At 54.1% G+C, this 23,215-nt stretch overlaps 1 protein-coding gene across 11 annotated transcripts in view; it reads right to left on the bottom strand.

The window, feature by feature from the left end:
• HPSE2 (heparanase 2 (inactive)) overlaps positions 1–23,215 on the bottom strand; it is a 114,351-nt gene that overhangs the window by 6,698 nt on the left and 84,438 nt on the right. For 8 of the 11 annotated variants that reach the window (XM_064463909.1, XM_064463912.1, XM_064463911.1 and 5 more), the window contains 4 exons: positions 21,537–21,584; positions 12,878–12,971; positions 10,074–10,180; positions 7,730–7,844 (listed from right to left, as the gene is read on the bottom strand). In XM_064463909.1, the coding sequence (XP_064319979.1) occupies positions 7,730–7,844; positions 10,074–10,180; positions 12,878–12,971; positions 21,537–21,584 (364 nt within the window). Of the gene's footprint in view, positions 1–7,729; positions 7,845–10,073; positions 10,181–12,873; positions 12,972–21,532; positions 21,585–23,215 lie in introns of those variants that run through there. The other 3 variants (XM_064463913.1, XM_064463916.1, XM_064463915.1) reach the window with 3 other exon arrangements.

The raw sequence follows: 23,215 nt of genomic DNA, 5'->3' as shown, positions 1-23,215 counted from the left end.
AAGTCAAAATGATCAGCTCTGGGAGTGGGCACTGACGCTGTCCTCACAGGCTTGCATGCACTTATCTTCAGGGAAGTGAGTGGTGTGCCATTTTGTGGGTGCACTCTCCTTGTGTGGAGGTCCTGTAGAGCTGAGGACTTGGTGAGCAGTCTCCTACAACATTTGCTGCTGTACTGGGGAAATTTGTGGGTGTGCCCTGAGTACCATGGGGGACACTCCAGAGAGGGTCTAATAATGGGGAACAATGCTCCACCTAGCCTCAAACGAGGGGCCTCCAGGTGGACCAGGCTGCCAGGAGCCAGCGGCATTGGCAGAGAGGGGCAGACTCTTGCTCTGATCCAGGCACCTGCACCTGTGAAAGGATTGACCAACGCTGCCCAATTCCTTTCTTGCTTAGACTCGGTCCCTGCAGTTGCCCATGCAGCAGTTCCCTGAAGTTGCTGACATCTCTCCCTAGGCGTCCGTTGCTTTCACTCTACTGATCCTCTTCCTTCCTGCTCTAACGGCTGCGAACGTCTCATCTCACACCACTGTGTCCTGCACTGCCTTCCACCTTCACATCTTCCTGGCAGCTTTCTCTGCCAGAAAGCAGTCTACAGCTGAAGCATGACATGAGGGGCTGCCAGTCCCACACCCCAGTGCCTTTTGGCTAAGGAGGGAGAGGAGAGGAGGCAGGCAGGGTGACGGAGGGCAATGGGACATTAGCCAGGGCAGGAGCAGCTCCGCTGAGCAGAACAGTTGCTGCTGTGGATGTGTTGAGCACCCTGTGTGCTTATGGGGGCTTATGGCAGGCCAGCTCCTAGTTAGGAAAGGAAACCAGTTCACATTTTGCAACGGCTCTGCAATGAGTCCCAAAGCACAGCATGTGGGGACAGCCAGGTGGGTTCTTTCCAATCCCAAATAACCATGGGCTCGGAGAGCAGCATTCTTATCCACTAGTTCCAGCAGCACCACAAGCTCTGTGCTTGGGCTGAACATCAGCCGTTTGCCCTACAGTCTGGGGTCTCCCCTAGCTGTGCCAGCCTCACAACCTGCTAAGCCTCTGATGAGCACCACGTCGTCCCAGCCTTCGAGCTGCTGCACCCTTTTCTCAGCTCCTCTCCCTTGTCTCTGTCTCTTCTGCTCTTTTTCTCCATCCTGGAGAAAGGCCAAACACTGACATTAAGGCAAAATTCCTGATGTGGGAGTAGCAGCCACAGGAATTGCTGCCAGGGACCAGTGGCACTGAGGGGACCAGCCTGCCTGGGCACTGGGAAAGTGGCATATGGGAAGTGGCCCCTGCCTACTGCTGCCCTTCGCAAGCTGGCCCCCAGCCAGTGGCCTCCACCTTCCCAGGGAGCTGAGCAGATGGAGGAACAGCCAAACCTCTCTTGTGTCATCACCTCTCCCTAACAGGGTCCAGGCGATGGAGGCCGCAGGAAGGGAGCAGAACTGCCAGATCAGAAGGCTTGGAAACCAAATGTGACTTCTTTGCTGTTTTCTGTTCTTCTGCTGCTTTTCACCATAATGTTATTTCCCTCTGCTCCACTGGTGACCACCAACCCACCCTAGGAAGGGTCTTGCTGTCCCACCTCCTCCACAGTCCCCCGATGGCTCTGTCACCAAGGTGGGCAGGGCTGTCACTAGCATGGTGCCTCTGGGAGATGTGGGCAATGGCTGTGTCCATCCTTCCGAGTACCAGCTGCTGCCGCTGGTCCCAGACAAAGCATGTCTCTGCTCCAGTCTCTGGTGGCGGAGGAGCAGCCTGGCTCCAGGTCTGCACATGTCCCACAGCTCCAGTGGGCGGGTGCCAGAGCTGCTAGCCACAGCATGGCTTTGATGCATTTGAGACTCCAAGCATACACATTTCAGAGATGTATATTTATGGTGCACTAAGAGGGAAAGGCCCCTTAACCCACTGTGACAGCAAGCAGAGTTTAGGCGCTTTAAATCCGTCTCCTTGTACGCAGATAAATGAGCCTCAGAGCAGACTCAGAGCTTCTTGGAGGCTGAATGCAGCGAGGGTGCAGAGAGCAGAGGATGCCACAGACCTCGAGACATGGTATGATCATGGTTGAAAGGACAAGGCAGCGGAGAGGATGCCCTGCTCGGACCTGCTTCAGGTGCTCATGCTGAGGCTGGCTGGGAGATTTCTGCAGACTTCTGGCTGGGAGTTTCCACTCTGCCTTTCAGCAGGCTGTTCTCTGGCTTGACACCTCCTGGGAGAGCCTTTCCCCCATGTACACCTGAACTGCCCGGGATTTCATTCCTCCCTCCCATGGCCAGAGCGAATGTCCTGTACAGATGTCCCCATCTGAGGACAGATGCCTGTCCTCACCTCTCCCGCCCCTTCCCTGTCTGCAGGCATCACTCCTGCCAGAGCCGGTGCTCCAGCATGCAGGGCAGATGGGGGTGCCAGACGTCCGCGTGGCAGATTTATGGTCGTCAGGAACAGTTTCCATGTGTGTGCAAGCTCCGTTGGACCCGCTCCCTCTCCCCACCCTTTGTCACTCCCAGGCTCAGGACCATGCCTCTGCCTCTGCCTGCGCAGCGCAAGGCGCGTTGCAGCCCGACCTGACCGCCCTCTCCCCGACAGTGACCCCCAAAGCCGAGGGTCCCCGCTGGGGGGAATAGCAGCCGCCATCCTACCCCTGGCAGCTCGGCCAGCTGTGTGTGTGCAGCGCAGTGACTCAGTGCTGGGCGTGCAGATGGGCCGGCGCAGCAGCGGGGCTGAATTCCCCCAGCCCCGCAGCCAGCTGGCCGCGCTCAGTGGTGGGAGCACAAGCACTTGCGGAAAAGGACTCTCTCTACGCTTCCCCCTACAGATGCCAGGTCTTGTCTTTGCCTCTGGACACTGCCCAGCCCAGCAGCTGGGCAGCCACCAGGCGAGCGGACGGCAGGGTGGGGATGGGCACAGGTGGGCGAGGACCTGGCCCCCGCAGCCCTGGCCTGGGGAGGGCCCCTCCCGTGCAGTGCAGGGGCGGGAGAGGCACGGTCCAGGCAGACGTCTGGGACCTCCAGCTGCAATTAGCAGTGCCTCCGGCCAAGCCAGATCAGCTAATGAGCGCACCGGGGAGTGCGTACGTGCGGCAGGCGGGAGCACAGCTGGGGGACCTACTCCCACCTCGGCACCTGGCGCAGCACCTTGCCGGCGGGCACCATGCCCCTGTGCACCCAGAGATCGGGGGGCCCAGCCCATGCCCTGCTGGGGAGGTGCTCGGGATGGGTGAGGCAGGCGCCGTTAGTACTGAATCGCCAGTGCAGCCCAAGGGCACAGCTCACACCACGGCTCTGCCTTATGGACCTCAAGGGATGCTGGGGATGGCCACAGCCTGGTGCCAAACTTGTTCACACCAGGACTTTTATGAAAGCCTGGGTAGGAAGGGGACAGATCGCTAAGGATGGACCTGATATGAGCCCAGGGTCCTCCCTCCTCCAGGACAGACAATAACTTTCCCATCGAGTTCCTCAGTGCCTTTGCGCTAATGCAAAGGAGGTGAAAAATCACCCGCAGCATCCAAGCGTCCGACCACGGCACTTTCAGGCACAGACCTCCATACTGCTGTGATGCATTCTCAAGGACGCCATCAATTCACAGGCAATATCATACTGTCTTCTGCTACCACAGCTGAGCAGGCAGCCCCTGCCATCGCTTCACCCTGTGATCCCTCTGGGCCTTCCTCATGCTGCATATGAAATTCACATGCAGAAGGCAAGTTTTAGCATCCACTTAACCCAGGAGAACGAAGTATCTCACCATCTACAGTCTTTAGGAGAAGGTCCAAGAGGAGCCAGAGTTATCAGGAGATGGAAGTCTGGATTTTAGCTTTGGCTTTTCCACGGGGTTTGTGTTGCTCTGGCACTGCCTAGAAATATGCCCAGGTTTTTCCATGCATAGGTATAACCTTACAGTACTGGCCTTAAGGGAGCAGAAATCATAATCAAGGATGGGTAAAAAGAAGGCGATGCCATGTGGAAGAGCATGCAGCAAGGTCTTTAACATGCTCTAGAGAAAGTTCATGCCTACCTGGGGGGCTTTCCAATGAAATAAATGTACTGCATCCTTCTGGACAGTTTCAGAGCAACAGTAAGGAAAGAGAGATGGAGCATGTACACTGCGTGCCTGAAATGAGCCTAGAGCTACTAAATGCCAGAGGGCATTCCAAAGGCAATGCCCTGTGAAGGGTGAATATCAGCGCTGCTCCTGCCCTCCTTTCCTCCCCTCCTCACTCCCACACACATGTACAGAAGTTTTTAGATCCAGGCAGGCAGGCTGATGGACCTGTGAGAGGCTTTATTTGAAGGGCTTCTCAAGCACAAGCCCTGATTATTATACAGCTGGCTGCCCCAATCGCTCAGGAAGAAAAAGCAATCCAACAATGCATGGAGAAGTTATCTCAAAAATAACAAGGCGTTAGAACACTGAGATCGGTTGCATTAAGGTTGGCAGGAGCATTTCTATTCCCCAGCCTGATCACCCCTGTGCCCAGGCCAGGGAACCTCGTGTCACCCAGTTTCTCCTGATTTGGTCCCCATTAGTCCAGCAAGAGAAATTTCTTTCCTTGGATCTGCACCTGGAAGGAGGCTCAGAGAGATGGCCTCACCCCCCCCTCCCTGCAGCACCCATCCCTTGCATGGGACGTTGATGGCACCACCTCTAAGGAGAGGGTGGGCGGGCAATTCTGGCAGCCAGGTTGGGCATCCGGATCTGCTCTCTCACGGGTGAAGGACTGGGATGGAGGCACAAATGCCCCTTGCAAGATGCCCCAGAAGCTACGAGATGCTGCTTAGCTCATGAGACAGCTGTGTGCAGAAAGCCCAGCAGAAGAGACATGAGTATCTCCATAAATTCTCCATGAAGCTGCAGCACCCCTCAGCACACTGCTGCTGCCTGAGATCATTTCTGGGGAGCCAGGCCGCATTGCACTGGCAAGCTACCACAGTGAAAAGCCAGGGATGGACCAGCTTAAACCTCCACTATCAAGCATTCACTGCATCCCTGCCTGCAAGCAGCTATTCCCAGGTGCTCTTGCATTTCCCACTGAAAAAGCCAGAGTTTACAAGTTTGTTTTCAAGCCAAGGCTAACCCTCAGAAAATGCAGAGCAAGCCTGAACAGCCTGCCTGGGTTTGCCACCCAGCGCCTGCACCCAGAGAGTGGCTGTGCTCTCTACCTGCCCATGCATCAGTACCCCTTGCTAGCTCACAGCATGGCCCATGATAGCAGCTAGCATCCTGCTATAGATAAAGTGGTGCAGTGATTTGCCTGCTCCTACCCCTAGGGCTGCAGTCCCAGGGGAGTGGCAGAAAGAAACGTGGTGATTTAGAAGCTGAGACTCCCACAGCGGTGCCCACCAAGTGACCCCTGTTATCTGCATTCCCTGATCCCCAAATGTGGCACCCACACCACATTTTGTGAGCTTCCTTATGCCATTCACTGTAACGTGCCCTAACAGAGACAGTACTAACATGAGCAAGACCAGTGGCATTTGAGGGGCCCAGCTGAGGGACAGGGAGGAGGGCTCCCATGGCAGCAGCAGAGTGCTCATATGGTGATGGACTACAAATCACTTGGTTTTATACTGGAAGCTCTTCAGCACAAGGATGGAGGGCTGCATTTGCATTGCCACACCATCCCTGGACCATGCAGGAAACTCTCCCTGGACCATGCTGTTCACCAGCATGTAAGGACACTGCTGTAAAAGGCTCAGCTTCAGCTCAGTGTCCCAAAACACACCATCCTCTTATCTGACAAGCAGGGATCAGCAATGGCAGGGCACAAGGAGGAGGTGCAAAGGCCTCTACAGGGAGCCCAGTCCTGGCTCCCGGCTCTGTGAGGAGCTGCCAGCTGGAGCCGCGATTGATGCTGTGGTGGTACAGCCCTTCTCTCAGCAGGCAGCTGCCTCACGCCCAGCCCGTGTGCGGAAACCTCTTTATCGTGGCAGCTAATAAGCAGATTGTATTTCACAGCCCCATGGCCCTGTGTAGGTATGGCCAGCGGCTTTCATCTCCCTGATATCTCCCACGGGAAAAGAGCTGCCCTGCAAAGAAGGTCACGGTTTGGTCTCACTGGGCTTTTTGGTATTTGCAGCTTTTAAACCCTCTGTCGGTTTGCACTTGCCCGTTGCGCTTTTAAAGCACAGGAGTGGAGGAACAGGGTTGGAGAAGCACCCACTGGAGTTTGTGCAAGAACACGGCAGTGGGGTGTGGGAAATAGATGAACACTGAAACATGTGGTAGAGCAAGGAAACAGCCACGAGGGGGGTGGCATATAACTTACGGGGAGAGTTATCTTTAAAACAAGAGCAAAATCCATTTTAAAGACCTCCATTGTGTTTAACAGCCTGGGGTTTATTCCTCGAACTCCTTCCCTGGCTTTAATCCCGCTCCTAACTGCACGCCTGCTCCAGCTGCTCCGGGGCTGCTGCCCCCACTGTGCCGGGAGAGCTGGCCGTGGGCCACTCACTGTCCCTGCTGTGCCAGGAGAGCTGGTCTGCACCCGTCCAGCCAGGAGCAACCCCAGGGGGGCCCGAGGCCCTGGGGAGGGGGGGGATGTGTCTTGGCCAGGGGAATTGGCTCTTCAGAGGAAATCCATCAAGTGCTTGCTCCAGGCTCAGATTCATCTTAAACAAAGTTCAAAGCCCCCCAGGCTCCCCCCAGCCCAGGGCCCCAGAGCTGGCAGGTATGCTTGCCAGAGGGGTGTGTGCAGGAGCAGCCCAGAGTGCTCCAGGAGATACCTGGAGCAGCACAGGCAGGGGTCTCTGCTCTCCTGCTCACTGGTTTGCTCACTGGAGCCACCCACCAGGCCATGCTGGGGGGCTTTGCACAGACGTTGTGTTGCAGACACCTTCTGCATCCTCCCCTGACCCTGAGGGATGCTGCCACAGGGATGCTGTTTTCACCAGCTGAGTAGGTAGAGCTGACCAAGACTCTGCTCCCTCAGCCTCTGTTCCCCTGCAGCCACCCCGAGATCCCAGTGCAGCATCAAAGGCAGGCTCGCAGCAGCAGGGTTGTGCACCTCTCCGACGTGGATCCCCGGCCCCCCTGCAGTGTCTGCCAGGTCATGGACTTATAAATCCCATCCAGGGGAGATACAGAGCACACAGCTGCTCTGCATGGCTCTCCACTTACAAGACAGGGTATTTACTAGCCCCCCCGAAAAAAGACAAAAAGGAAACCTGCTCCTTTTAACAGGGGTTTTCATACAGTTTCTTTATCAGCTCCATGTGCGCTGGGAGTTCTCCTTTGCCCAGGCGTTTCTGAAGAGAGAGGGGTGCTGCAGGGCACTGGTGAGAACTGCTGCTCCCTGTGAAGTTGGGAATGCCCTTCAAATGCCCTTCATCTCGGTTTCTAGAGATCTGAAGTTAGGTGCTGGGTCTCTGGCCTGGCGTCCCCCAGGCCAGCTCACCACTACCGATCCAGCTGCCTGCCCTGTGCCATGCGTGGTCCTGCCACGTACCTCCCTCCCTCTGTCTCCGCAGTCCGCACTGGCACCCCTTGGCGGCATCAGCCTCTCTCCCATGCTACCAACCCTGGGCAGTAGATGAAATTTCAGCTAGAGAGGTAACGCTCTCCCATCTGCCTCCAACATGTTGCATTTCACATGAACTAACGTCTCCTATTAATACTGCAAGAAACAGATCTGGAAAAATTAATTTCCAAGCCGAGTTTGGACAAGCCACAAGGAAAGAAACCTCCCCCCAAATGAGTGGGGAGAAGCCAGCACCAGTGCGATACCCCGGGCAGACCTACCGGCAAGGGGTTGAAGTTCTGGTCCACCAGGTGGTTGTGGCCGTGGTCGAGGAAGGAGTGCCGCACCACCACGTCGATGCCCTGGCTGGCCAGCAAGCCCAGCGTGTTCAGCCACCTGGGGATGGAGGGAGCAGAGTCAGGCTGCTGCAGGGGGACCCCAGAGCTGGCAGCATAGCTGCCCTCCGGCATATGGCATCGCTGTCATGCACCTGACCTGGCGTCTGCTCCCAGTGTCTGAGCCAAAGCCTTCAAATGGTTTTGTGAGCTGGGTATTAACTGGCTCCCACCATCCCCACCCTGGCACTCCTGCACACCTCTGCCCGTGCTGCAGCCAACTCTGCCCCAACTGTGCTCAGCTTGCATGTCCTGACACCACGCCCAAGCCCTGCATGCATGCCGGCATCACAGACCTGTGCCAGAAGCCTGGGGTGTCCCCCCAGCCTGCCAGCACCCTGTGCCTGCCACCTCAGCAGGTGGGACCAGACCATTGCATCAGCCTGTTTCCTCACACCCCCTGGGCAAAGTCTCCAACCCTCGCAGCCTGCCACAGCCCTGACACCCCAGACACATCTCCATGCCTCCCCCCAGAGCCTGGATAACCTTCCTCCATCTTTCATGATCACAGCTGGCTCTGAAAATCTGAACTGGGGCTTTGCAGCAGGATGTCCATGCCCATGCCACGGGATTGTGCCAGTAGACAAGCCCCAGGAGCCAGGAATGGCTGTGGCTTCAAAGGAGAGAAAATGCTTTCCAGATGCATTGGGCTTGCGTGGCAAGGTTTTGGTAGCAGGGGGGCTGTAGAGGTGGCTTCTGTGAGAAGCTGCCAGAAGCTTCCCCGATGTCTGACAGAGCCAGTGCCAGCCAGCTCCAAGATGGACCCACCGCTGGCCAAGGCCAACCGAGCCCATCAGTGACGGTGGTAGCACCTCTAGGATAATATATTAAAGAAGGGGGGAAAAAAACCCTAAGACATTGCAGTCAGAGAAAGGAATAAGAATATGAGAGAAAAACAGCCCTGCAGGCACCAAGGTCAGTGAAGAAGGAGGGGCGGAGGTGTTCCAGGCGCTGGAGCAGAGGTTCCCCTGCAGCCCGTGGGGAAGACCATGGTGAGGCAGGCTGGGCCCCTGCAGCCCGTGGAGGTTAGCGGTGGAGCAGATATCCCCCTGCAGCCCGTGGAGGACCCCACACCAGGGCAGGTGGATGTGCCCGAAGGAGGCTGTGGCCCCGTGGGAAGCGCACGCTGGAGCAGGTTTGCTGGCAGGAGCTGTGACCCCGCAGGGGACCCAGGCTGGAGCAGTCTGTTCCTGAAGGATGCACCCATGGAAGGGACCCACACTGGAGCAGTTTGTGAAGAACTGCAGCCCGTGGGAAGGACCCACGTTGGAGAAGTTTGTGGGGAGCTGCCTCCCGTGGGAGGGTCCCCATGCTGGAGCAGGGGAAGAGTGTGAGGAGTCCTCCCCCTGAGGGGCAAGGAGCGGCAGAGACAGTGTGTGATGAACTGACCGCAACCCCCATACCTCGTCCCCCTGCACTGCTGGGGGGAGGAGGTGGAGAAATTGGGAGTGAAGTTGAGCCTGGGAGGAAGGGAGGGGTGGGGGAAGGTTTTTTAAGATTTGGGTTTTTTCTCATTACCCTACTCTGCTTTGATTGTTAATAAATTAAGCTGATTTCCCCAAGTTGAGTCTGTTGTGCCCATGATGGTAACTGGTGAGTGATCTCTCCCTGTCCTTATCTTGACCCATGAGCCTTTCATTATATTTTCTCTCCCCATCCAGCTGAGGAGGGGAGTGACAGAGGGGCTTTGGTGGGCACCTGGCATCCAGCCAGGGTCAACCCACCACACCAGAGCAGAGTCCTGCCAAGCGCTTCCCTGGGCACGTGCCCCGGCAATGCAAGGACGCGTGGCTGCAGCTGAACCAAAAACGCAGAGTGGGAAGAGGCCTGGGTAATCCTGAGTTGCTGAGTGAGGCAAGCCTGTCAGGATGCTGGCCCTGGGTCCTGGACCTGGCATGCCTGGATCTCACCTCCCTTTTCACACCCATGCCTTGCGGGCACACCGTGGGTACCCATGTGGGATCACGAGCAGTCCCCTCCTTGCTCTGCTTCTCTGAGTATGCCAGAAGCTGGTTCCCCTACAGGAAAGCAGAGCTGAAGAGGGGTAATAAGGATTCTATGGAGAAAATAACAGTACCCAGGCTGCTGGGGAAGTACCAAGGGAGAGTACAGGTGGGGTCTCTGGGCACAGAGCTGGCCCTCTCCAGGCTGCAGCGGCTTTGCAGCACCGGAGCCCACAGAGCCCCTGGGGGTGGCAGTGCCCTGGTGCCGGCAAGCTGGTGTAACTCACAGGAACCCGGCTGCATAGGAATCGGAGAGGTTGTTCATGCCTCCGGCCGAGGTTGCACCAACGCCTTCCAGCCAGATCTTCTTCCCTGGCGTGTATGTGTTCACTACCTGTGTGGGACACAAAAGCAACCAAAATGACTCTCATGAACCTGTGATTTAAAGCCAAGGCAGACATCTCCTGTGTGATGTTCCAGGAAAGCTTACTGAGACCTTCGGTAACACTGATGCTGGGCAGTCAGTGCCTGTCCAACCCTGGCACAGTCACTCGGTGTCTTCACTGGTGTCCGGGTGGTGGGAGACTGGTCCTCATTCTCCATGTCCGCTACCCACCTTCTGGAGCTGCTCCTAACACGTCCTCCCAAATGTGCTCTCATGCTCCCAAACCCAGACCCTGCACTTTCCCTGTTGCCTCCCCATGCGCTTTGTCCCACAGGCTGCCCTGCCACGTCACCCCAGCTCTCTATGCCCCTATGCAAGGTGGCCACCCGCACCAGGAAACACCTGAGCCCTGATGGCTCTGCAGCGTGGGAGCGCTGGGACATGAACTGGAGCCACTTGGAGGAATATTGGGCAGTCAATGTCCCTGGCCACAGACAGAACCAGCCCTGTGGCTGAGGAGGGGCTCTTCAGTGTCAAGGGGTCCCTGGCACAGACGGAACATGCAGGTCTGAGCATGCTGTCTCACCCCTTACAAGGTTCCAGCTGGCAGTGCAGAAACCTGTGAGATGCCAGGCGGGACGGGAGGGCTCAGATGGCCAGAGCTGCTCTCTCCCAGTGCAAGCAACCTGCAGCACCGTGCAATGCCCTGTCCTCTCTCCCGCAATCCTACTTCTCCAGGCTGGGTGATGAGCTCCTGTGACCAGATGTCTGCAAACCCAGCGGCCTGAGGAGTGCTCTGCGCAGCCTGATGGATCCTGCCCCATTAGTGAGGAGCGCTGGAATGTGCTGGATGGACTGGGATCCCTCAAAGATGTTAAATACGCCAGCTCTGGGCTGCCTCCCACTCACAGACTGTGAGAGTCGACATCGCTGACTGAAGCCCCAGAGGTGTTGGCATCCTGCCTGTAATTATCTAAGCCCGCCACCTTCCCCCGTCGGAGAGGAAGCAATAAAACAGGGAAGTGGACAAGCCCAGCTGCTCTAATCAGCCCCGGCAGGATGCATGGACTCAAAGCCAAGCTGGAGGCTATTAGCACCCAGTGCTGTGCTTTTGCTCAGCCACACTGGCATTCCCAGGAGACCCCTTCCCCGGCCCTGCCCTGCACGGACTAAATCCTGCCCTGTGGGTGTGAGCGTTCCCCCAGTCCATGCCAAGGGCAGCTCCTCACTGCCACTGGTCGGGGGATGGATGGGGTCTAGAGAGCCCCTAGGGTCAGTGTCCTGTCCTGCCAGGGATGTCACCACCCAGCTGCCCAAGGCCAGGACAGCAAATATCTTCCCCAACCATCCTGCTGTCCATGCTCCACTCCACGGAGCACTCTGCCCAGCGACCCTGGGGGCTCTTGCTCCCTTCTCCGCAGGTTCCCAACCCGCGGCAGAGGTGGGACACATGCCATCACTTTTGGTGGGGTTATGTCCCCCCAGTGGGAGCAGGGCCAGCCAGTGCCTCTTGCTTGCCCCCACACTGATCCTGCTGGTTGCCCCACCATGCGTCCCCTCAGTGGGAGGATCATCCACATGCGTGGAGGATTCCCACCTAGTGCTGGGGGAGTCAGCAAGTGGGTCCCCTCCTCCAGTTTTGCTGTGCTGACCCGCACATCCCCTTTCCCAGGGTCTCTTTGAATTGTTTACTCATCCTATGGTCTCTCCCTGCAGGAATTACAACAGTAAGACATTGTGATGACTGGTATGATATGAAAACCTAGACAAGACAGACAGACAGACATCTCTTCTAGTCCCTAAAGCCTTTCCCACTTACTAGGTGTACCTTATTTCTGTCAGACTGACGGCTGAGTGGGACAGTCACAGCCTTGGCCCCCGTATCAGCTGAAGCAGGGGGACCCCGCAAAGCTCCTGTGCCCTATCCAGTCGCTAGAGATGCAAACCGTGTGCCCCTGACCAGCGGGGAGAGTAGCGCTTGCTGCAGGCTGAGCTAACCAGGCAGATCCATGGGCTCTGACACAGTACGCCAGCAACAGCTGGGTTTTATAACATAGTCAAAACACAATCATCAGGGAAAAAAAAACAGTTGTTCATAATGATCATAATTCTCTGCTAGTGAAAATCACCCTGGAAATACAACTGTCACAAATTTGCAAGCAATGTTTTTAGGCACTGTGAGAAAGTGAGGCAAGATATTGCAGCAGGAAACCCATCCTGAGCAGGCACAGCACCAGCCCTGCTCTGGCTGGTTTGGTATCTCCTGGTTGCTCCCTTCTCTCCTCGTTCTTGGGAGCAAGTTTCAGGAATAGATGGATGGGAGACTGGAGAGAGTCAGCTGCTTAAGAATGGCTTTGCACGGCAGTGTCTGTCCCTGTCCTGAGCATCCAGCCTGCATCCTGGCACACCTGCACAGCCCATGCCATGCTGCAGCCCGCTGCTGCTTTCCTCCCGACCCGCTGCACATCCCACCCCACAGCCAGCACCGTGCTGCCTGGACTTCCCTCCCATGCCCTGAGTGAGGGCTGGCTGCGCTTGAGCTGGGAGAACAGCTGCCCCCAGCAGCCACCCTCCATCCCTGCCCATGCCAGCTCCCCCGGGAGCATGTCGGTGCTGAGGCCAGAGCCCCGGCCATGAGCTGTGCCAAGGCTGGTCACTGCAGACACAGTGCTCCTTGCTCCTCGCAGACCCTTTGCACTCACGCACTTTCTGGATTTTCCTGATCTGGTCAGAAAGTGTATCTAACAGGCGCGTTTTCAGGAAGTCCGTCACTTTGGCCACTCTACCATCAATGTAGTAACTGGAAGGAAAATAAAAAGACAAGGATCAGACAGCTGGGAGTAGCTTTGCCTGGAACTACATCTTCCTGTCCTGCTTCTGCCCCATACCAAGAAAACTCTTCTGCTCCAGGGGAGCCCCTGCTCGCACCCTGCCCTGACCCGGCCCTCCGGCCATGCCTGTGTCTGGCAGATGCTTTCAATCTCTAAAAAACTGCGTGAGGTGGTTGCACCCTGAATGCAGAGCATCTTGCACTGCAGAAACCACAGGAAGTTTTGCACTTGCTTAACTCTGCCTGGGTCACTGGACACTCTCCATTCAATGGCTGATCTGCAGCAGGGACTGTGCAGAACCGCTTCTGGTCTGAGAACCAGAATTGCTCCTGGACATGCTGCTGCAATAACAAGCCTCCAGGCTAAGCCCTGATGGTGTTTCTGGGCAAGGTTTAGTGACTGTGGGGCGCATGGACTGAGGACATATAGCAGCAGAATGAGCCCTGCTCCCAGCACCCCTGCACCACTTGCACTTTCCTTGCTTGCCCTCCCAGCAAAGTCCACAGCAGAATCCCTGACTCAAGAAATGCTGTGTCTGTGACCTGCAGGGGAAGCCCTGCTCTCACAGAAACTGCTTCTGCCCTGGGAATGCCAGGGAATATCTGCCATACAGAGGGCTGACTCCTGCTCTCCATGTCCTTGCTTATTTAAAACACAGCTATAGTGCTGCCAATCATGATGTGAATCATTTGTCTCTAAGTATGGAAGGAAGGCTCTGAAATGCCTCAATACGGTCTCCTGGCTCCAGGACATAAGGTGAAGCAGCCTGTCCTGGAGTGCAAGTGCCCTGTGGCTGGAGGTAATCCCAGCTGGCTCCTCCTGAGGAAGCGTCTGGGGCTGCCACCTCTGCCCCCACGCAACAAGCCGTGGCAGCCCTTGCACATCTCCCAGAGGCTCACCCAGCCATGCAGGGACACTGGGACATCTGCTGCAGCATGCAGCACTGCCTCCCATCCCTTGCTGGAGCCACATCCACCAGAGTTACACAGACCCTTCTTCCTCTCCACAGACTTCAGTGCAGCCATGGGTGCTGGGATGCATAGCGGGCTGAAGGCCTGGGGTCTGAAGAGAGGTGGATTCAGCTTTCCATGGATGATTTCTCCATAACATGCATCTCATCTGCACCAGCAAGCAGATGTAGTGGCCATAGTGGCTGCTTCACTTGGGTGCTGGAATGCAGGAACATCCCCAAAGAATGCTGCCGGCTAACAGCCTCAGCCAGAGCACCCAGCACACATGCAACGTACACGAGTGCTCAGAGAGGATTTTTGCATCTCAGTGCTCCAAGTCACTACCCAGGTAACAGGGTAAATGCATTTGGAGCTGCACAGGGCTGCGGTGAAAGGGGAGCAACACCAGGACTAACTGGCCCAGAACAGAAATGCATTAAATGAAGACAGTCTCTTCTGCCAATCCTCCCCCAGATGCATAGTCCCTGCTGTGTCCCCACGGGATCATGCCCAGTTTCTCTCCAACATTGTGTAGCCCAGGGAAAGAGCAAAGATGCATTTCTGTATGTCTGCATTGACTGGAAGGTGCTAAGGGTAGAGATTATCTCCAGGGGGGACTTGGGAAGTGCTCGAAATCATTCCAATCACTTACACACTATCAAACCACTGGCTGCCGGGAGGAGAGCAGATCTGTAAGCAGCAGGCAGTGGTGGGGTTTACAGAGATTACTTTTTAAGACAAAATTACAAAGCAATGGACTCTGGGGATGGCAGATGTTTGGATTTTAGCACAGCACTTAAGAACTGAACAGAAACAATTTTTTCAGACTGCTGTGGACTAAAAACTCCATCACCTGGGCCGAAAACTGGCTGAAAGGCCATAAAAATAAAGTTGCATTGAATGGGAAAAGATAGAGTTAGAGATACCTCAGTCCGCATATGGCCCCTCCAACACAGCAGGCTTTCTGCAGGGTTCAGCTTTTCTGTGCAAGCCAATATGATCTCAGAAAAAACCCCTCAGAAAGCAAAGGTAGGCATGCATCTCCTCATCATCTCATCCAAGCACAGGGTGTGCTTTGACCTACAGCTCTGCTGCCAAGGGAGAACATCTCTCCCGCAGCAGCCCCAGAAGAGGCTCTGCCCTCCCAGGGACTGCACAGAGGAGGCAGCCTGGGAAGGTGGGGTTGTGCTGAGCACAGCTGAGACCCTGCAGAGAAGAGAAATGCTCCAGGACAGTGCCATGGTCATGTTTTTTTGACACCTTCATTAACAACACAGAGAAATGGGGACTGGCAGAGGGATGAAGGGCAAAACCAAACTTGCTTCATTATCAGGAAATCTTCTCCTGCGGGAGCGAGGAGAGGAGCACTTTGGCTTTGGGTATTTAAACAGATCATGGAGACAATTACAAGTCTCTGTAAGATGGGCCAGGATCTCTTGCAGATCTGCCCGGGAAGTTCTTGGACACTAACAGGTACTTTCAACGTCCCCAAACTGGGGAAGAGGGAAAATGGCACCAGTTGCAAAAGGCTTGGGAGGAAGAGAGAGGCACGGAGGTCTTCCCTGGTAGCGGGCTACTTGAGAACGGATGAGCTGTTTCCAGCTGTAGGCTTCATCGCTGAGATTTGGGCGCTTTCTTTTGAGAACTTTAACTGTCAGTAAAGGCAGTATAGAAATCCACAAAATGCAAACAACTGACAGGCCTTTAAAGCATGAGAAGTGCTCGTTAGGCGTGGATTATTCCCAGGAGCAAAGGCTGCAGCTTTGCTGATATTTACAATGACTCAGTGCACTTGACTTTAAAAAAAAAAAACCAAAAACCAAAACAAAAAACACCACAAAACCAAAAACCCCAAACAGTCGCAACTCTCCAACCTCCAAAAAAGCCAGCAGCAGCTGCAGAGAGCTCCAGCACTGACAAGTACCTCCCCAGGCAGCAGCACAGTGCACAGGCAGCCGGGCTGAGCCAGCCCCAGGGGCCGCAGCATCCACGTCCTCCTCTCCCCATGCCAATGAAGTCTGAGTGCCAAAGGAGTTGAATGGACAGACCCTCCCCAGTGTGAGCAGGGGTCTCTGGCAGCGACAGCTCTGCAGAGGCAGAGGACACGTAGCTCATGGACAAGCTATTCAGCTCCAACACAGGCTGGCAGATCTTCCAGTGGGCTCTGAGTACGATGCAGCACCAGAGCTGGCCCTGAAGCCTAGGTTTCAGCATGCCTACCACGGGCACAGACTATGCTGTTTCTCATAATACGGGAGAGAACAGATACAGGTAATTGCATGCAGAACTGACTCATCGTGTCCCCCCAGTTTGATGCCACTGTCTCTGTAGACAGACGATCTGCAGGAACTTGAGAACAGCCAGCCAAGGAAAAGAGGGATCTAACAACTAAATCCTAGATGAGACATACATCTCAGAGGAAAGGGCATGTACAGCCACTTTGGGTGCCCTATTATACTATGCAAAGCTGAGGCTGCTTCTCCCCCTTCCATTTACATTATCCCGTTCCTAAAAACCTAATTTGAATATGCCCTAGAAACCCAGGATGGGATCAGTGCACTTTGCAAAGGGAGGTATGACTCGTATCTCTCTGGAGGTGGCCAAATGAGAGCATGGTGCAGGGGGAAGACTCTGCCAAAGGCTGCGCAGGGATTTGTGCCAGTGTGAGGAAATGCACCACCCCAATTTCCAGCCACCATCCCTGTCTGGAACAGCAGCATGAGACTCAAGACACAAAGACAAAAGTTAGGAACAGCACCCTGAAAAAGCTGCTGCCAAAGGGTCTACTGAGGCAGGGCTGAGCACAGCTGCCAGCCAGAAAAGCCCTTGTTCTAGGGCAGGATGTAAGGCCAGAGTGCACACAGCCTCCCAGAGAAGGGCAGTGCCAGGTACCTGGGCATTTGGGTGAATCTGGAGCTACACATCTCCATCCTGTCTCCTCTGGGACTTGTGCTGCCTTTAAAACGGTTTTCTGGAAAGATCCACAATCTGCTGCGTGGGATCATGAGTGCTGTCCCATATTTAATGAAGGCAGTGCACTGGCTCCTGGGCAGCTGGTTTCATTTACCTCCCCTTTCATTTTAAAGAGAAACCTTTGCCCCTATTATCTGACCTCTTCTTCTATTGCAGTTAATTACATTAAAGCCCACTTCCCAAAGCTCAGGAATTTCCGGATCTACTTTGTTGCCTGCTGCTGTGGGGAGAGTCTGCTAGGAATTAGAGCACCCGCCTGCCGGGGACGCCAAGCAGGACAGATCGCCATCAGCGTGACACCCTGCTGCCACCACAGCTGTGAAACTGAGACACCTCTGCTGACAGAGGCAGCTCCCACCCCTGAGCATCTTCCCGAGGAGATGGCAAAGCCTCCATCTGCAGCACAGGACGCAGGCCACCCCACCACTCTCCCGGGAGAGGAGAGGCAGGACGCGACCTGCTCCCCCCAGGTAAAGACCTGCTGGCATAGGGGAGAGGTGCTGCCCACCTCCAGTCAACTAATAAATACAGTGATAAAGAAGAATGACTTGGGGCTGCTCTCTGGCCCCTCGCTACCAGAAGGACATCGAGGTGCCGGAGCGTGTCCGAAGAAGGGCAACGAAGTTGGTGAAGGGTCTAGAGAACAAGTCTTACGAGGAGCGGCTGAGGGAGTTGGGGGGTTTTAGCCTGGAGAAGAGGAGGTTGAGGGGAGACCTTATTGCTCTCTACAACTACCTGAAAGGAGGTTGTAGCGAGGTGGGGGTTGGCCTCTTCTCCCTAGTAACAAGCAATAGGACGAGAGGAAATGGCCTTCAAGCTGCGCCAGGGGAAGTTTAGGTTGGATATTAGGAAAAACTTCTTCACCGAAAGGGTTGTCAAGCATTGGAACAGGCTGCCCAGGGAGGTGGTTGAGTCTCCATCCCTGAAGGTATTTAAAAGAAGGGTAGATGCGGTGTTTGAGGATACGGTTTAGTGGTGGACTTCGCAGTGATAGGGCAGCGGTTGGACTCAATGATCTTAAGGGTCTTTTCCAACCTTAATGATTCTATGATTCTAAAGGCACAACTCACACCCATGCCTTTCATTGCCCCCAGAGGTGCCGCTGTCTGTCCAGGGGGGGGGAGCTGTCTTTGGCCCATATCATCTCACTGGCCATGCCCTGGCATTGCCTGGGACCATGGTGGTGGCCAGGGCCATGATGCTGCCAGGGACTGCACCCTCCATCAGACAGTGCAGAGGATGTCAAGCCAGTGGGCAAAGCCGTGTCCTGGCAGGTATATTTAGAGCTGGAGATGGGCATGTGGTTCTTTCATGCAACCCCTTCCTCCAGGCACAACCTCAGAAGACACCATGCTCTAAGCATGCGCAGCAGGGTCATGCAAGCCCCCAGATATGTTCCCTTGGTTCCCTTGGTACATACATCATTGTGTGTGTGAGCACACTGGGCAACTCTGCCCAGCACCTTTGGGAAATATGACCCCTGCAGCTACTGCCTCATGACCAACTCTGCCAGCACCCTCGACATGTCTGAGCCAGAAGAGATGTCACACAAACCAAGCCCAGCAAAAGCATTTGAAGCAGCATCCCCCACATGCCCATCTGCCTAGCATCTCTGGTTCGCCACACAGGGTGGGTGACCTTCCACCTTGGAAGATAATGTGGTGTTCTCTAAGGAGCCAAAATTAAATATGTCCACTGGCTTTAAAGAGGCAAACATTTATTTACCCTGTAATTAATAGGGATTTGTGCTTCAGAGGCAGCATTGCATAAGGATTTGCCCATTAAATATGCAAAACTTGGAGTTTTGCACAACACTTTGGATGGAAAACCAGCCGTACAGACCAAGAGAGCACACCTAGGGATGGGAATGGGCACGGCTGCAGGTTTAAGTGAGCAACGAATCTTCCCCATGTGCGAGGATGCCAGCACCAAGCAAAGAGATGGCTGTGGGGAGGTTTCTGAGCAGTGGAAACCCACATCCAAAGACTGAGGGGGTCTGCAATAAACCAAGCATTTACTCGTAACAAGCAAACTAAATTACCAGGGAAAAGCCAAAACTCTCAGAGCCACTGTCAGTCCCACCTGCCACACCCTCCTTTAGTGGAAATTCCCTGAGTGTTTCGAAGCCATTCACACATCCCTCTCCAGCAACACATTACTTCTGAAGAGGGAGGCACACATGCTGAGTTACATATGTAACTGAAACTATACTCAGAAAGGCTGGCGAGGTTACTTATTTCCACCCAGTGTCACTTTTCTCTCAGCTATATTTCAGATATATTCTGTTTTCACACAGAGAATAGGGATCCCTGCAATGTATTCCCTTCTCAGTTCCCTTTCTGGATCGAGCACAGCCTTTTCAAAGGAATAACAGATTTGACAAATTTATAACCAATATCCCGGGAGAATGTTAGGGTTTGGAACAGAAACGTTCATACTTGAAGTTAGACAGCAGTTTAGTTTCCTGCTAATAATTTTCTTCTTGGATACATATTTTGTTTTGTTTTGCTGTTTGGAGCAGAGGGATGAGACACTGTTTTGACATTTATTCATAAACAGTACAGAAGCCCAGCTCAGAGCTGTGGCCATTGCATACGGGTGCAATCTCCAGAGCTGCAAACCCAGGCTGGGGGGAGAAGCGGCTCCTATGCTGCAGTGGAAATGGGTCAGCAAGCAGCATCTCAGTTATGCCAACCCTCACGGGAGCTGCACCAGCCCTCCCGTGTACAGGCTGCTGCTTCACCATGGCTGTTCAGCCACAGAGCTGCTGAGCATTTTGCACTGATCCTATAAGAGGAGATTTCAAAGCAGCCGTGTGGGCAGACACCCTGCACACCAGGATGAAACTCCACATCTGAAGCCTGGAAGTTTGTTCCTTCAACTCCTCCAAGGGCTTGGCCCAGTGATCAAGCCCTGTTGCAGAAAGCAAATTCCTGGACTAAGTAAATGTGATCAGCACATCGTGTAATCATGAAAAGCGAACTCCCAGCTGAGACATAGATCATCATTGCACAGCATGAGCCTGTAAGTAACACAAATCCCACTCCAAATGCTCTGCTACCCCACTGCCCCAAGCTGCTTCTGCCTGGCAGAGAAGCCCCAGGAGCCAAACACCCAAGCAAGCAACGCTGCAGCACAGTGAGGCAAGCTAAGCTCCCTGAGGAACAGGACTTGCTGGATGCTGGTGCTATAAACCACTCTCAGATGCCAACAGTTGCTTCTGCCAGAGGCTCCAAGGTTAATGCACCAACACAGAGACCCTGGGCACACTTGCAAAAAAACCTCATGCCTTAAAACCCACCAAGCTCCTTTTAAGCGCAGGTCTCCAGGAGAGCTTTACAAGAGATAGGCTTTACAAACCACGCTGCTACACTTCAGCAAAGCAACCTGAGCACCCCATGAAAGGTCGCTGCAGAGGACCAGTTTGGGGAACAAGCCCTATGGGCAGCACACACAAGCCCACCTTGGACCTGAGACCCTGGCTCCCATGCTCAAGGCCAGTGCCCCACACGGGAAGTTCAACCCAGCATCAGAGCAAATCAACTTCTGGGAATAAAGAGGGTCTCGCCATGGTTTTTGCTCCCGTGAATACCTATTTCTGAAATGTGTCCTTTCAGTGGCAGGAGAGAGTCCTGCCTGCCCCACAATCCATTTTCCTATCAATTCTGGTGGTCGCTGATGTGCTTGCACACTGTCTCACCTTTGCACTAGCATTTACACTCCCACTGCAGAGGGTCACAGCCAGCTGGAAAACCTACCCCTGGCTGCAGTGCACAAACTGGGGCAGTTGGAAATAAGAGGAGGAAAGAGGTGTTTGTGGATTTTTCCCCAAATAATAAAACTTTTCCCTCCACTTGGTGCTTGTCACACTCAGTGCTACAGCTCAGAGCTTGCTTTGCCTCTCCTGAACTGCAGCACATGTTCGTGTGTAGGAACCAGGTATCAGCACCCCTCTGGCAATCCCACTTGGACCTGGATCTTATATGTTCATCTCCTTTGCATTGACATCTTCTTCTAGGGCCCCACCTGCAGTGCAGGACAGTGGCGTGTCTACAGACATCCAAGACCCTTACAAAAAGGAGCGGGGAATGGGGCGTTACATATTTACCATTGGACTAAGCTGCCTCTCCCTCCTTTGGGCCAATACAGTTTAGCTTCAGGCCAGTGGTTGCAGGGAGACAGTGGTTGGGGTGAAAGGAAAAGGGCTTTCAGATAGTCCCATACATCTGTCACAGGTGGCTTTTGCTTCCCTGTCATCCCCACCCCAGCCACCACCAGAGCTGCCTGTCCTCCCAGCTGCCTCTGGGGACTCAGCGGTCCAGCGCAGGCTTTGTTTCCAGTAATCAGGCAGGCCAGGCATACAGGCAGTGCTGTTTTTAGCCTCTGTCTCAGCTGCACGGTAAAGGTTAATACACCCCCTCCTGTGTTTGTTCGAGAGGCTCCAGAGGGAGGGACAGAGCCTCTTTCACCTATTTAAATGCAGCAGGACGGAGGAGGTGGCTGTCGCACATCTGCCCTCTTTCACACCTAGACAGCGCATCAGCTCTGCTCCCAGCATCCTCTGATCACTGCAATTAGTGCTGGAAAGTAGAAGAAATGGTGAATACCTACTGTTGCCAGGTAACAGCATCCACCGTGCTGCCAGCGACTTTCATGAACCTATAGGAAACAGAGGAGGAAACCAGATAAGCCCAACGTTGTCACAGGGGAAGTCCTAAAACAACCAATGGCCATCCTGCATCACAGGACCCCAAAGGTGGTCACTGTACTCGTAGAGCCTTTCTAATGAAACCTTTCCATCCTTAAATGGAAAGAATAAATTATTCTTAATACAAATGCTTGCAGCAAGCACAGCTGAGAATAAGAGTGAAACCCAGCTGGCAGCAGAGCTCTGAGCATCGTTTTGGGGCGGTTTTTGGAGCACAACAGCACTTCAGGAACAAGGTCATGGGGTATGTACTTAGTTCTATGACTGCAACAACCCTCAATAGTGATTAAAGAAAAAGCTTTAAATGTCCATCTTAAAATGAGACACTTCTTCACCCAACAAGTATTTAAGCTGAGGAACTCCTTCCCTGGACTCAAGCAAGGACTGGAAAAATGGAAGAAAATGGAAGGAAAGAATCAGCAAAGCTATTAGATGCAAAGATGCCACCTCCAGCTCAGGAAACCCCTGAGAATTGGAGGATGGGAGGAAAGGCTGGACAAATACTGCTACATGCTTCCCTTTTTTGATGCTTGTTCTTGGGCACTGGCTGTTAGCAAATTGATGGGATTTTGACCTGGGTGCACTTTCAGTCTGACCTGTTCCTAGTACTAACCACAGCACTTCCATGCACAAAGTTACAGTGAGTTGTATGTACATATTAGTCTCCTGATGGTTTGTGTCCCAGCTATCTTAAAGGCAATACACCTCCTCTAGGCAGCTCCTATTTGAGTCAGACTTGAGGCTACACAGGTGTATCTGCTTATGCCACTGATGCCAAAACCAAAACAATTTTTCTTCTGGGGACTGTATGTGACCACTGCGGCAGCCGCCTCTGGCACAGGCCTGTTGCCTTCCAAGACAGTCCCTCCAGCAATCAAAACTGCACCTTGCAAAACTGCAGCTCCCAGGAGGAAGCCCAAGCATCTACTCTCTTCTTACGCTTAGGAGGAGATATGAAAACACACAAAGGCACACACCAACTGGACAGGCACGCTTTTCTGTTCAGTAGTATAATGTGTGCTGCATAGCTGATGCATTTTGGAAGTGAAAATGTATGCACGTGACAGGAGACATTGGCTTGAGCAAGTGAATGTGATGAGAAAAAAACCCAAACCACTGCTGTATTGTCTCGGGCTGCTTTTTGATGCATGGGGATCCTGGGAACACAACAGGAATCACACAGCTGTCCTGGCTCCACCGGGACACAGGGATGAATGGTGCTGGGTTCTGCAACCCCATGTCCTCTGGGACAGCCCCGTGACTGAGGGTGGGGAAGGAGAGGGAAGGTTTGTGAGGACAGATGAGACATTTTATCAGACCAGTTGTCATGGCAGGGAAGAACAGCAAGCTTTCCGGCACATGAGCCACTACTCAGCTCTGAAACAAGAGCAGCAAACTTCAGGCTAAAAATAGCTTGGAAGCAATCATTCTGACTTTAAATTCATGACGATGGTCAATTATAGACTGGGACAAAAGGGCAGCTGGACCCTGTGAAGCATAAGAAGACACTGGCAAAGGCAGCGGTAATAAATCCCTGTGGACAGAGAGGGAAGAGATACAATTAGAAATGGAAAAACAATAA

This window comes from Phalacrocorax carbo, chromosome 12, assembly GCF_963921805.1.
Source record: "Phalacrocorax carbo chromosome 12, bPhaCar2.1, whole genome shotgun sequence".
Lineage (NCBI taxonomy): Eukaryota > Metazoa > Chordata > Aves > Suliformes > Phalacrocoracidae > Phalacrocorax > Phalacrocorax carbo.
The sequence above is the reverse complement of the archived record's forward strand: the minus strand, read 5'-3'. Positions and strand labels throughout refer to the sequence as shown.